The sequence below is a fragment of the Salarias fasciatus genome, chromosome 5 (genome assembly GCF_902148845.1).
Source record: "Salarias fasciatus chromosome 5, fSalaFa1.1, whole genome shotgun sequence".
In the NCBI taxonomy this organism is placed as follows: Eukaryota; Metazoa; Chordata; class Actinopteri; order Blenniiformes; family Blenniidae; genus Salarias; species Salarias fasciatus.
Window position 1 is genome coordinate 34,633,524 of NC_043749.1, and position 13,386 is coordinate 34,646,909.

The window sequence follows — 13,386 nt, forward strand, 5'->3', positions numbered from 1 at the left end:
GCAGAACCCCCCTCCACTCACACACTGACAGACACACCCTGTGCACCCTGCCCTCCCCGAGCGGGGAGCAGCTAAAAGAGGACGGAGGGAGGGATGGATGGATGGAAACAGTACACCAGTGGAGCACACAACTGTGAAGTGACTGAAACAATGAAAAAAGTGACGCGAAATCGATTTTCTTTTTTCCTACAAAAAAATGTATGTTATTACATTGCTGTTAATTTATTTTATTTCTAATATCATTTTGTTTTGAAAATTAAATTAAATTAAATTAAATTAAATTAAATTAAATTAAATTAAATTAAATTAAATTAAATTAAATTCTACAGCTCTGTGTGACGATTATTCTGCCCACAATGTTGCTGCGACACTGACATTTCTCATATAGGTTTGTGTAATCAAATATGCGCTAATTCCATCCAAAAAACAAGGTGTCCGGTTTCAAAATAATTCAAACGCGCCTGTTTGGGCGGCCGCGTCGACGTACAGCCAGACTCTGACGTAATTGTACTTCCGCCTGAGCTTATCCTGCTAGCGCCATTTTGTTTTAGTTGTTACGCGGTGGTCTCAGACGAACGAACCTGGATTTCCCGAAGCTTACGACTTTTTAAGTTCTGTTCAAATCCAAAGCTGGTAATGATCTCCACATTTATTGTTTACAACGTGTTCATGGGTTCTCCGCTGCAGTGCCGTGAAGTAAGAGTGAATAGAAGCGTTATAACAGCACTACCGTCAGGCTCATAGTGAGGTCGTGAGAACGCGGGTAGGCCTCTGTTATGTTGCTGTTTAGCTGAAATAACTCTAGGCTGCGATACTATTATTTATAGCATTGTGGCGGTCAAAAGGTTTTTTTCTAACAGTTTCGTTAGCGCTTCATGTGAATGTGTTTATTGTGATTTTTTCCTTACGTGGACGGGAGCTAGCATTGTGCTACTTTCTCTGATTGAACAGTAAGTATAAGCCTGTTTCGTTAGCTGTCCTGGATGTCAAACTTTAACTGAATGCTCGGTTTTTCGTGTGATTTAAAAGTGAATTCCATAGATTTGGTGCTTTACATGCAGACCGGTGGGTGATTGTAGGAAAATGAAAACCAGACAGCCTTTATATGGGCTGTGTTGTGAGCAGGCCATGATTTCACAAAGCAGAGATGATGGGAAGCACAAAGCTAAAGTTAGGACTGTACCAGCGGCAGGGACAGTGACCTGATGGACTGTACCAGCAGCAGGAATCTGAGCAGACCAGCTGACTTCACAGCACAAGACACTGGATGTCAGCTTCAGACCAGACTGTTTGAGATTGGAGCTGCTGCCATAGAGTCCAGCACTTAGTTTACACGATGGCAGCAGAACATGCTGAACTGTGATGCTGGAGGGGCTCGTTCAGATCCATTCAGAGGGGGTGCATCGCTCAGACTGGCAGTGGTTCATCTATTGCTGACGGTTTTCATGGAAAGCCTGGACAACAGTGTGCCAACCATCACTCTTCATGGTCTAGATCAGGGGTGGGGGAACCCTGGTCCTGGAGGGCCGCAAACCTGCATGTTTTCCATGTCTCCCTGCTTCAACACAGCTGATTGCAATGAGGCTCGTTATCTGGCTTTCTGCTGGACTTGGCCATGAATCTTGATTCGATTCAGGTGTGTTGAAGCAGGGAGACATGGAAAACATGCAGGTTTGCGGCCCTCCAGGACCAGGGTTCCCCACCCCTGGTCTAGATAAATAGTGTAGCAGAGAACTGAGTCACATGAAGGTGATTTTGTGTTTACTTGGTTGCTTCCTGACATATTGTTTATTTATGGCTTTTGTAGTGGAACCAATTCAGGGATCTGTGATCTGTTATTGATTCTTATAGCTTTAAAGAACACATTTTTGTATTTCATTGTTCAGCAGAGGTACAGAGACTCTTTTCATGCAGTCAGAAGTGATACAGATGTTTTCATTATAAATGAAGTCATGTTTCTGACACTGTCAGTAAAATGTAATTAATTTAGCATAGCCACTAGCCAGGCCAAACTTACTTGTATTAAAAAAAAAAACAGTTCTGGCCTAAACAGTAGCAGACCTCTGTACTAGTACAGAGTTATAACATTGGTTGAACTTTTTATTTTTGTCTGATAATCTTGGAGTTCCAGTTGAATAGTTTCTGCTTATTTAGATAAACACTGGAGTTGTTCAACTTCATCCAACATCACACGTTAAGAAACAAAAAATAAGTCAAACAGGCGTGGCATCCAGCGTGTTGTGTTGGACAGTGACAGACTGTACTTGTGCCTGTCTGTTGTTGCTCTTGCTCTGTGCTGTATTTGTACTGTTTGTCTGTCTTTAACCAACCCTTTCAGTCCCCTGAGATTTGTAGGTTTAAAAGCATCCTCTGGCCTTCTTTTGGAGTCCCTGGATATGGATAGCTCCCCCCCTGTTGGCAGAAGATTTTTTATTTTTTTTTGTCAGCACTGCTGAAAGTCCCTTGAATCCTGAATATCGGGTCCAGTGCCCCCCCCCCCCCCCCCCACTTCCAACACCCAAATGCCATCAAGTGTGCGTAATGTCTTCAACTCCAAGAAGAAGCTGAGAATTTTTGTTTTTGTTTTGTTTTTTCCCCCACTTTTTTCTACTTTTTCCTACATCAGTTTATGCATCTACTCCCCTTTTTTTGTCTGGGTGTTCTTGTTCCCTCCCCACATAATTCAATTAGGAAAAAAAAAAAGAAAGGAAAAAAACGTCAAAGGACTTTGTTGCTTCACCATCACTAATGTTTAGCCGTCTGCTGGAAATAAAGGCGTCTCAGAAACGGGATGTCGTAGGGAGACAAGTGTCTCTGGGCGACCCACCCCACTTTTCCTCTTATCTGACGGATCAAGTGTTCCTTCAGGACTCCATACCATCACGAAGACACCCCACCAGCAGGAGGGAGTCCGTTCCTGGGTCCCCTCAGGTACAAGTGGATCCACTCTCACTGCACATGTCTAGACTCAGCCACACCTCAGCGTTGGTTCCAGATGTTCCGGTTGACCTGCCTGTCAGGCTTCCATGTTAGCTTTGATCAAGTGCCGACGTGTGAAAAATCTCACACACGTCAGCACTTGTTTAGTAGCATTTAGTTCCAAAGAGGGTTTCTTTACTTTTCATTGGCTTGTTAATTATGTTGGTAAGACCAGGAAGCAGCTTGAAGATGTAGCTGAAGGTGGATTTCAGATCTTTTTGACAAAAGTTTGTGTTCGGACTCACGGTGACGTGTTGTTGTCTTTCTTTTGTTCTTCTGTCTTCAGGGAGAGTCCTGAAGAAAACCAGCTGCTGGATTTAAGGTCCAGATCCTCTTCACGACGCCACTTCAGACACACACCAGCCCCACCATGACCAACCACGGAGATGACTGCTACTTCTTCTACTACTCCTTCTGCACCAAAGTGAGACCGGTTCCTTCACACACACTCAGCAGCTGAACAGTAATTGAGGCACGAGTGTGAGCTGTGGTTTGTCACGCAGGGGGACGGCTGTCCGTTCAGACACTGCGAGGCGGCGATGGGCAACGAGACGGTCTGCAGCCTCTGGGAGGAGGGACGCTGCTTCAGACCCAGCTGCAGGTTTCGCCACATGAAAATCCTGGTAAGCTTTCCGTACGTTATTTTGAAGCTCTGCCCGCTTCCGGCCCTGTGTGTTCTGAGTGGCCACTGATGATAGTAGAGAGTAGAGGGTTTGTCTCTTCCACTCTGAACAAACGTTGTGGGCTCGGATCCATTTTAGAGCTGTGTTCCCTGTTGCCAACAGAAAAATCGAAAGGAGATCCCGTGTTACTGGGAGAAGCAGCCGGCTGGCTGTCAGAAACCACACTGTGCCTTCTTCCACGAAAAGCCGCGCTACAGCGAAGGCGTGTTCATCCCACCCAATAAAAGTAAGCCGGGTTTGTTTAAACCGACACCGCGAAGCTTCCTCTGACCTGTGAAAAGCAGCAGCGATAACAGCTGTAACGTTGCAGGTGCGACCTGGGTGGAGGAGCAGCAGCAGCAGCAGCAGCAGCAGCAGGAGGCAGCGCCTCCTCCACCCGCTCCTCTCCCCACAGCAGCCAATCCACAGCTGCGAGGAGTGATGAAGACAGACACCCAGGAGCTGGTGCCGAGCCCCACCCACCCCCCGGTGGTGATCAACCCCGCAGACGACGACGAGGACGATGACGGTGAGCTCCTTCGTCTCGCTTTTCTTTTGCAGGATGTTCCTGAGACTGTGAATTCTCATGAAACTTGTGTTGCAGATCAATTCTCAGAGGAGGGAGAAGACGGCAGACTTGGCCCTTCTCCCAGGAAGCGCCACAAGCCAGGTGAGGCTACAGACAGTGCAGTGGACTCCTCTGTCCCCGGGTCTGTGTGGGACCTCCAAACAATGACTGTACATGTGCAGATGATTCCCTCAACGTCGGAGTGAGCACCCTGGAGGAGATCCGTCTCCGGAGAGCCCTGAAGGCCAGCATGAAGAGATCTGGTTATCCCATCCATATCGCTGAAGCTTCCACCAACGGAGAGGAACAACACCTGCCATCATTGTTTGGACCGGCGTGCTTCGAGCCAAGAGACGGTAAAAATAAATAAATCAATCAGTAGCAACTTTCATAATCCTTCTCAAACTCTACCTGGTTATCCGTTATATCGTGTAATGACATTCCAGTGCATCAGATCTGTGCACGTGAACCAATACCATGAACTTCAACCAAGATTTACTGGAAGTTCCCACAAAAGTTTGTGTAAATCAAGAGATCATTAGAAGCTTGTTCCCTCTTTGATTTTAGAAGAAACCGGCAGACCAAGAGGCAGCTTGGCAGGAAGGCTCGGACGGAAAATTCCCAGCTCCGGTGAGATGACAGTCACATGTGGTTCCTCTGGTCCCCGAAGAGAAGGGAGTCTGACAGTTTGTCCCTGCTTCAGGTGTGAACAGAGACGGTGTCCTGAAGAGGAGTCTGGCGCAGCGTCTGGGTGGAGTGGTGGACCAGGAGCTTCCTTCAGAGCCTCAGAAAGGTGAGCGTGGACTCAAACTCTGCAGGACAGTCCGGCACTGAACTCATGACGATGATCCCACTCTGGCTTTTTTTTTTTCCCCTGCAGCTTTGAAACCTGTGAAAGAGAGACTTGGTGTGTTTTCTGGTCGTCATGCTGCTTCTGCTGAGCCAGGTAAGATGTCTGAGGACAAGGAGCCGCTACACTGTGTGTGCGTGCGTGTGTGTGGACTCAGATCGCTCAGCAAACATCATCTGTGTTCTTACAGCTGATATAAGTGAGGCTCCACAGAAGGTTCCAGAGCAGATTCGCATTAAAACTCTGGAGGAGATCAAACAGGAAAAGGCCTCAAAGGCTCAGCATCAGAGACCCAGTGCTCCTGCGTTACTCCCCACGCCAGAAATCGCCATAACCACAGCCGGCTCTGTCAAAGCTCCCAAGGGAAACAAGAGGTCCATCACCGTCCAAGACTCGTCCATCAGCCACGTCAAAAGCTTCTCAGAAATCCTCCGGGCTAAGAAGAAGAGACAGGAGGAGGAACAGAACCAGGGCCCCGGCCCAAAGAAGGCCAAGCAGGCCGCAGAGAGCCGGGAGGCGCCGGACACTGCAGCACCGCCCCAGGAGAAAACACCAGCCCAGGAGAAAACCAACGGGGGCGAGGTCCGAGTGAAGACCCTGGAGGAGATCCGCAGAGAGAAGGCAGGGAGACAGCAGGTCCAGCAGGTCCAGCAGGTCCAGCAGGTCCAGCAGGTCCAGCAGGCCGCTGAGGCCAACAGCAAGCAGAGCTCCGACTCCGAGGAGGACGGGGCCAAGAGGCCGCGGCTGCTGCGCCTCCGGAAGCCGGCAGGCCCAAGTAAGCAGCTGGTCTCTCCGTGCTGAGACAGTCTACTCAAAGAACTGTCTCTCTGACTGCAGCTTTTTAACTTCACTCATGGTTTTCTGTAGCAGGCAAGATTTCATCAGAGAAGGCTGCTGAAGAGCCGGCGAAGCCAGGAAAGCCTGCAGCGGCTGCGCCAGAGGTAAGACCCCACACAGAAAAGTTCAGGCACCGGAGGGTTACTAATGGAAAATCAACTTCATCCTAAATGTCCTCATGTTCTGAATGAAACCACAGCCTTTCAGTGTCATGAACAATTTGGCTCAGTTCTTCTTTCTTCCTTTTTGTGGCCAAAAACAATCGATTTTTTTAAAAACTACTTGGAAACTTCTCAGAAATACAAAATACTGAGTCATTTCCAGGATTTTAAATCTTTACATGATGAGTGATGATCAAGTTTCTGTCGTTTATTTAAAAAACTGCCTGACTTTTCCCATGAAACAGTTGGATTTGAGGCTTTGGGGGATAATTACTAATGTCAGCCCCTCAGCTGTGACCCACAGTGTCTGTAACGGATGATGTGATCTTCCGTCCTTCAGGCCAGCACCACGGTGAAGGTGAAGACCTTCGAGGAGATCATGCGAGAGAAACGGATGAGAAAGCAGGAGGAGGAGCAAGAGGAGCAAACCAAGAGTGCAGCCTCTGAGGACTCTGCTCCTCAGAACGGCTCTGCTGCCGCTGCTCCTCTCAAGAGGAAGCTTCCTGCTAAAGTCACCGTCTCAGTCGCAGCCTCCTCCACTGCTCCGGTCCCAGACTCCACCCAGAAGGTCCCCGTTCGGAAGCCTGCTCTCAAATCAAAGCGCGCTTCACCGTCGGCTGCCGCGGCCTCGGACCCCGTGAAGCTCAACTCTTCTCCACAGACGCCCGACACCAAATCCCAAAGCAAGAACCTGCGGAGCAGTGCTCCGGCCAGAGCTGCTCCTCAGGCTCCTCCTGCTGAAGCTCCTGACACAGCGGCCAGCAATCACTCTGTGGACACCAAAGGTATCCTTTCTCTACCACAGCCCCCTTCAGTCTGCCAGCAGATCATCAGCCGATTGAAAGACAGAAGATAAACTGTGCTTTTCTTCTCCAGTGCGACCCAAGCTGAACGTGAAGCCGTCGGTGGTCAAGCCCGCGGTGCAGCTGAAACCGGCGCAGAAGAGAAAAGGATCGGCGCGTTCCGCTGTGGCCGCTGTCAAACCTCTGAACAGCTCCTCCACGGTGCAGGAGACGGCGTGCACGGACTCTCAGGTAGAGCCAGCACACTTTATAGTCCAGCAGGTTCCTTCTCAAACCCCGCAGGTGTCGAGACGTAGGCTGACTTGTGTTTTGTTGTCAGGTGCTGCCGTCCGTCAATACTGAGGCCCAGCTGAATCCTGCTGGACCTCACAGTCCCAGCAGCCTGCTGGACGCCACCTCCGCCTCCAGCCCACTGAGAGAGAAGCTCCAGACCGTCCCCATCTTCAAGAAGAGTCCGAGTGAGGAGAGCCAGCCTGCTGCCAGAGAGCCCTGTGCTGTCCACCAGAGGTACAAGTCCAAAACCCGTCCAGTACAGCCCAGCAGCCCAGCTCTGCTCTCACACACAGTTCCCTCAGACTCCCCCCTCTGACTGTGGTCACACAGATTCTCCTCCTCCTGAACTGTGTAGATAAATACCCTGTGTGTGTTTTCCAGTCCGGTCCTGAAGAGTCCCACTCAGCCAAAGTCCAGGAGAACCAGCACGGCGGCCTCTCGCTCCGCCTCCAGCGCTGCCGCCGCCACTTCCTCGGCCGTGGACGACTTCGACGATCTCATCAACGAGTTCACGGACGACCACCTGGAGGATGACGTGGACCCGGCCATCGGAGAGGACGACCTGCTGCAGGAGCTGTCTGAGATGATTGACATCTGACAGCCGGCTGGAGCCCCGCCCCCCTCCTCCCTCCCTCCATCCATCTTTACTGTGTGATGGAGCGGAGGATCACAGCGTCTGACGACAATCCCAGCTGACTGAGGGAAGGCAGAGATACAAGCGGACTGGTTTCAGAGAATCTCTGCTCTTCATATTTCAATCTCTTTTAAACTCCAGCCTCGTTGTCATTGTTCTTCACTCTTTGGACGAGTCCCCTCTCCAAACATTCCCGGTGTGTTTCCTGCTGTCAGGAAGGTGGAGCAGTGTGGGTGATCACTGAGAAGATGAGGCCGGGTGCTGATGTGGAGAACGTGTGCAGTGCGTCAGCACTGTGTGAATGATTCAAGCTTTTAGAGAGAAGTCATATCTGTGTACTGTGTATACGACCACATGGGTTTTAGTCTGAATGTGAGTGGGGAACTGTCCACAGCTGTTTCCTATCATGTCCCTGCCTCGGGCTGTCCTCCTGTCTGTCCTGTCTTTACTATCGAACACCTCAGGGACTCTTTGAGCTGTTTCCGAGCAGTCTGTTCGTTCATTTCTTTGTCTTAGTATTGTTTACCTGTGTGATGTGCTGAATGCTGAACTGGGATGTATGGTCTTAATGTGTTCTGACCTTTGTATCAAAACCTTAAAAATGTATTGTTTTAATGTGTAAATAAAAAGCTCCTGACCTGCTGCTGGTTGTTGGATCTGAGCCTGTTTTCGGTCCAAACTATCAACACTTCAAGAAGACTTTCCTTGAGGTTCATGAGAGTGTTGATGGAATCTTTAGAGTATCAGTGAGCTCAGACGCTGACATGGAATGAGAAGGTAGGCCAACTTCATAAATGCATCAGAAGATATGTGCATCAAAACCATATATGAAACTTCCTGAGCTGCATTCGCCTCATTTTAAAAGTTACAAGTGTTTTGCCGCTCCAGAAGAACTTGACCGGAAGTCACCGGAAGTCAGAAAAGTGGCTCTTTTGGTCATAAAGGTTGCAGAGCCCTGCCTCAGACCTTCACTCCCCCTCCAGAGCCGCAGGCCTGCAGTGGACCTCCGGGCCGCGCGGGGGCGCTCAGCGGGTCGCGGCGGGAGCCGGCCCCCGGCCCCGGCGCTGTCCTTCCGGGTGAGTGGATGTAAACAGAGGACGGTCCTCCTCCGGAGACAGCGGGACGAAAACATGACCAAGCTGGAGCTGCTCAACGTCTTCCTGAACGAGCGGCTGACGGCGGCCGCGGAGGAGATCTTCCGGGCCGTCAAGGACACGGTGGCGGAGTACCAGAGCGAGATCCTCCGCTCCAAGGAGGAGAACGAGCGGCTCAAGCGCCTCCTCAACGCCGCGGTGCAGCGGCTGCTGCTGCAGCCAGGTGAGCAGCCGGGGGGCGGGGGGTGGGGGGTGGGGGGGGGGGGGACGGTGATGGGGCAGGTGGAGGATGATGGGGTAGATGGAGGAGGATGATGGAGGCAGGTGGAGGATGATGGGGGCAGGTGGAGGATGATGGGGGCAGGTGGAGGATGATGGGGTAGATAGAGGAGGATGATGGAGGCAGGTGGAGGATGATGGGGTAGATAGAGGAGGATGATGGGGGCAGGTGGAGGATGATGGGGGCAGGTGGAGGATGATGGGGTAGATAGAGGAGGATGATGGAGGCAGGTGGAGGATGATGGGGTAGATAGAGGAGGATGATGGGGGCAGGTGGAGGATGATGGGGGCAGGTGGAGGATGATGGGGGCAGGTGGAGGATGATGGGGTAGATAGAGGAGGATGATGGGGGCAGGTGGAGGATGATGGGGTAGATAGAGGAGGATGATGGGGGCAGGTGGAGGATGATGGGGGCAGGTGGAGGATGATGGGGTAGATGGAGGAGGATGATGGGGGCAGGTGGAGGATGATGGGGTAGATAGAGGAGGATGATGGGGGCAGGTGGAGGATGATGGGGTAGATAGAGGAGGATGATGGGGGCAGGTGGAGGATGATGGGGTAGATAGAGGAGGATGATGGGGGCAGGTGGAGGATGATGGGGTAGATAGAGGAGGATGATGGAGGCAGGTGGAGGATGATGGGGTAGATAGAGGAGGATGATGGGGGCAGGTGGAGGATGATGGGGTAGATAGAGGAGGATGATGGGGGCGGGTGGAGGATGATGAGCGGAGATGGAGGATCATTGGGGCAGTTGCAGGATGATGGGCCAGGCGGAGCATCCTCCAGAAGATAGATGGGGGAGGATGATGGGGCAGGTGGAGGGAGTTAGGGTGGATGCAGGATCTTCAGATTTGTTCAGTTTCCCTCCAGCTGACTGAACCTTCCTGAGTTTCTCCTTCAGGCTGTGTTCTGTGTCTGAGTCTCCAGCTGGACCCTGGACTCACACAATCAGTGCAACATTCTGAACTGGACACACACACACACACACACACACACACACACACACACACACACACACACACACACACACAAACAAACACACACACATTCAGCACCGAGCTCCTTTCACCCACATGACATAATTCCTTATTTGAAGGTACCTAAAAAAGTCACTGGCAGCCAGGATGAATGAATGAATGAATACTGGGTCAACATGAACATCAGGGAGACCTCGACCTGTTGACTACAGCGCCCCCCCCCCCCCCCAACCACCACCACCTTCTCCTCCTCTCCTCCCGCTTGTTTCATTGTTGAATCGGAGCAGCGCCCTCTGGTGGTTTTGAGCTGGAATTGCAGTGATGAGGTTCTCCTGTGTGTGTGTGTGTGTGTGTGTGTGTGTGTGTGTGTGTGTGTGTGTGTGTGTGTGTGTGTGTGTGTGTGTGTGTGTGTGTGTGTGTGTGTGTGCGCGCGCGCGCGCGTGCGTGCGTGCGTGCGTTTTTCTGTACTTGTGGGGGCCAAATGTCCCCACAAGGATAGGAAAACCTGCTCGACGTGCCTTGTGGGACCTTCTTCTGGTCCTAATGAGGGGAAACAGTGTTTTCTTGATCATGTTGTTGTTACTGAAAAAAGTAGAAGGTCAAAACATTTCTTTAGGGTCAGGCTGTGTTGTGGTCTGGGTTAGGGTTAGGGTAAGGGTCAGGGTCAGGGGCGAGTAAATGCATTATGTCAATGAGTGTCCTCACAAGGATAGAAATACAAACCTGTTTGTGTGTGTGTGTGTGTGTGTGTGTGTGTGTGTGTGTGTGTGTGTTCCAGAGCCCCCCCCGGCGCGGCAGGACGGCGGTGCGCTGTGTGAGTCGGGCTGGAGGAGCGTGGAGCTGCTCCCTCACGTCAAGGAGGAGCCGAAAGGCAGAGACGTTGTCCCGGACTGTCCCGCTCTGCCCAGAGACTCGGAGGGGGGGGCCTGCAGCCAGGCGGCCCCGGCCCCTGCCGTGTCCTCGCCCCCCCTCACGGCGCCGGAGATCAAGACGGAGAGCGGCAGGCAGCAGGGGTCCGGCGCCGCCCCGGCCCCGGGCCCCCCCCCTCACTGCAGAGCGGCGCCCTCCGGCCCCGGGGCCGCGCCGGCCCGCGGCCAGAGGGGCTCGCTCAGGGCGCCGCTGCGCCCCAACGCCAAGCAGAACGCCAAGCAGGGCGCGCACATACTGCAGATCAAGAACGTGCGGTCCCTGAAGCCCCCCCCGGCGCGCCCCCCGCTGCCCGGCGGCGGCGGCGGCGGCGTGCAGCGCTGGCACAGCTGCAGGGAGTGCGGCAAGGGCTTCAGCTTCGCCTGCCAGCTGGAGGTGCACATGCGCTGGCACACCAAGGAGAAGCCGTACAGCTGCGCCGTGTGCCGCAAGAGCTTCACCACCGTCAGCATGCTGAAGAGGCACCACCGCATCCACACCGGCGAGAAGCCCTTCCGCTGCCACGTCTGCGGCAAGTGCTTCAACCAGTCGGCGCACCTCAACACACACTTCCGGCTGCACACCCGGGAGAGGGCCGGCTGGGGCCGGGCGCCGCACTGCAAGTGACCGCCGGGCGGCGGCGTACCGTGTCAACGTGTCTCATTGTCGTGCAGTAAAGAGTAGAACGGAAAGACGAGTCCGTGGCTCGCTGCGGCGGAGAACCCAGACCAGACGCTCCCTGTCCTCCAGCCGACGGCGTGCCGGGCTCCTCAGGTTCCTCCGCCATCTTCATCTCATATCAAGGGAATATGAGTTTAAGGCTTCATATTTTTTTATTTTAGGGCTTTCCTGATGGTGGGAAACAGATCAGTGATTATCAAGATATCAACAGACAGATTGTAGATTGTGTGGAACCTTCTGCAGATGAAAAGGTTTAAAAAAAAAAACCCTGAAAAACCACAAACCTGCTCCTAGATGTATAAAACAGACCTGTTTCTGACCAGCACACTCCAGAGGTTCACAGCGAAGCTCCTCAGGAGGACGCAGCCGTTTCTACTGCTGACTCAGTGAAAGGATGCTGGGCCTCACCGGAGCCTCTGAAGGGCCCATTCTGGGCCTGCGGACTCTGTGTTTGGCACCGTTCCGGGCCCTGACGCCCTTCTGAGGATTCCCCTCATGAATCACGTCATCCACATTTCATTTGACTGAAAATGAAGTGCAGTGAGGTTGTTGGAGGAATGTATTTCTCTGTGGGCGACTCTGACTTTCAGATGTTCAACATTGGATCATGAATGAATAAAAAAGACGTCTGAGGTGAAGATGAAGTTTCTTTCTCTGTGCTCTCTCCTTATTTTACGATCCCAGCCTTCCTGATGTCGTCGCTTCAATGATTCGCCCACCTGTGATTTTAAGACTTTTCTGTACACCTGTATAAACATACTGAAAGAAGAGAATAGTTCCAGAGAGGATCTGGACATTTTTTCAGGCTTATTTATTTATTTATTTGTTTATTTATTTATTTACTGACTACCAACAGATAAGCTGCAGAAACAGACCTACAAGCCAGAGCTGCAGTACAGCTCATTCCTGCATAACATCTACACTCACCAGCTTTCCTCTACTGGATTTATTCTTGTGGGAGAGCCTTTTACTCTTTCTTTCAAACTCTGTTGAAACTAGAAGAGACGGTTGAAAGAAAAAAACCTTCAAATAGGAAGAAACCTGCAGCACCAGGCTCAGAGGAGGAGACGTCCTGTACGGTCAGACTAAAGCCTTCAGCAGCTTCATAGTCCGAAGTGTGGAGTTAGAGTCTCCAGAGACCACAGTTCAGAGAGTCCAATGTGGGCATCAGTGACTTTACTTTGAATCTGCTGGATGAAAGTAATCATAAATACACCAGACGATGTGAAGACATTTTCCCCCTGGTTAGTAGTCTTAACCTATCTTTACATACAGACATAACTTTAGGTTATGTCCCCCAGGCCATTTAGGCTGCTGTTTTAAAACCTCTTCCTAAAAAGCCCACCTTTGATCCAGGTGTTAGAAGGCGCTATGGCACAATTTCCAACCTCCCTTCATTTCTGAAATTCTGGATAAAGTTGTTTCACATCAGCTGTGTGAGCGTTTCTGTCCAAACCATCATCAGAGTCTTTTCAGCCAGGTTTAGAGCTCAGCATCACACAGAGACAGCTCTGGTCAGAGTCTAAGATCATCTCCTCATGGCTGCCAGCAAAGGACTGGACTCTGTTCTGGTCTCTGTTCTGGTTTCTGTTCTGGTCTCTGTTCTGGTCTCTGTTCTGGTTTCTGTTCTGGTTCCGTTAGATCTCAGTGCCGCGTTTCATAACATCCTGCTACAGAGACCA

The 13,386-nt window shown here is 51.6% G+C and overlaps 2 protein-coding genes across 2 annotated transcripts; both read left to right on the forward strand.

Moving 5' to 3' along the window:
• The first annotated feature begins 547 nt into the window (after positions 1 to 547).
• On the forward strand, positions 548 to 8,411 carry zc3h11a (zinc finger CCCH-type containing 11A). Its single transcript, XM_030092113.1, has 17 exons — positions 548 to 633; positions 2,869 to 2,931; positions 3,266 to 3,403; positions 3,483 to 3,602; positions 3,765 to 3,888; positions 3,973 to 4,170; positions 4,246 to 4,311; positions 4,392 to 4,565; positions 4,777 to 4,839; positions 4,913 to 5,002; positions 5,090 to 5,155; positions 5,250 to 5,834; positions 5,927 to 6,000; positions 6,398 to 6,842; positions 6,934 to 7,091; positions 7,180 to 7,367; positions 7,515 to 8,411. Exons 3-17 carry the CDS (start codon positions 3,350 to 3,352, stop codon positions 7,729 to 7,731), a joined length of 2,622 nt encoding a protein of 873 aa, XP_029947973.1. The 5' UTR covers positions 548 to 633; positions 2,869 to 2,931; positions 3,266 to 3,349; the 3' UTR covers positions 7,732 to 8,411.
• Positions 8,412 to 8,849: 438 nt separating this feature from the next.
• On the forward strand, positions 8,850 to 12,329 carry LOC115388799 (zinc finger protein 500-like). Its single transcript, XM_030092074.1, has 2 exons — positions 8,850 to 9,084; positions 10,896 to 12,329. The coding sequence occupies exons 1-2, from the start codon at positions 8,898 to 8,900 to the stop codon at positions 11,648 to 11,650; spliced, it is 942 nt and encodes a 313-aa protein (XP_029947934.1). The 5' UTR covers positions 8,850 to 8,897; the 3' UTR covers positions 11,651 to 12,329.
• The last annotated feature ends 1,057 nt before the right edge of the window (positions 12,330 to 13,386 follow it).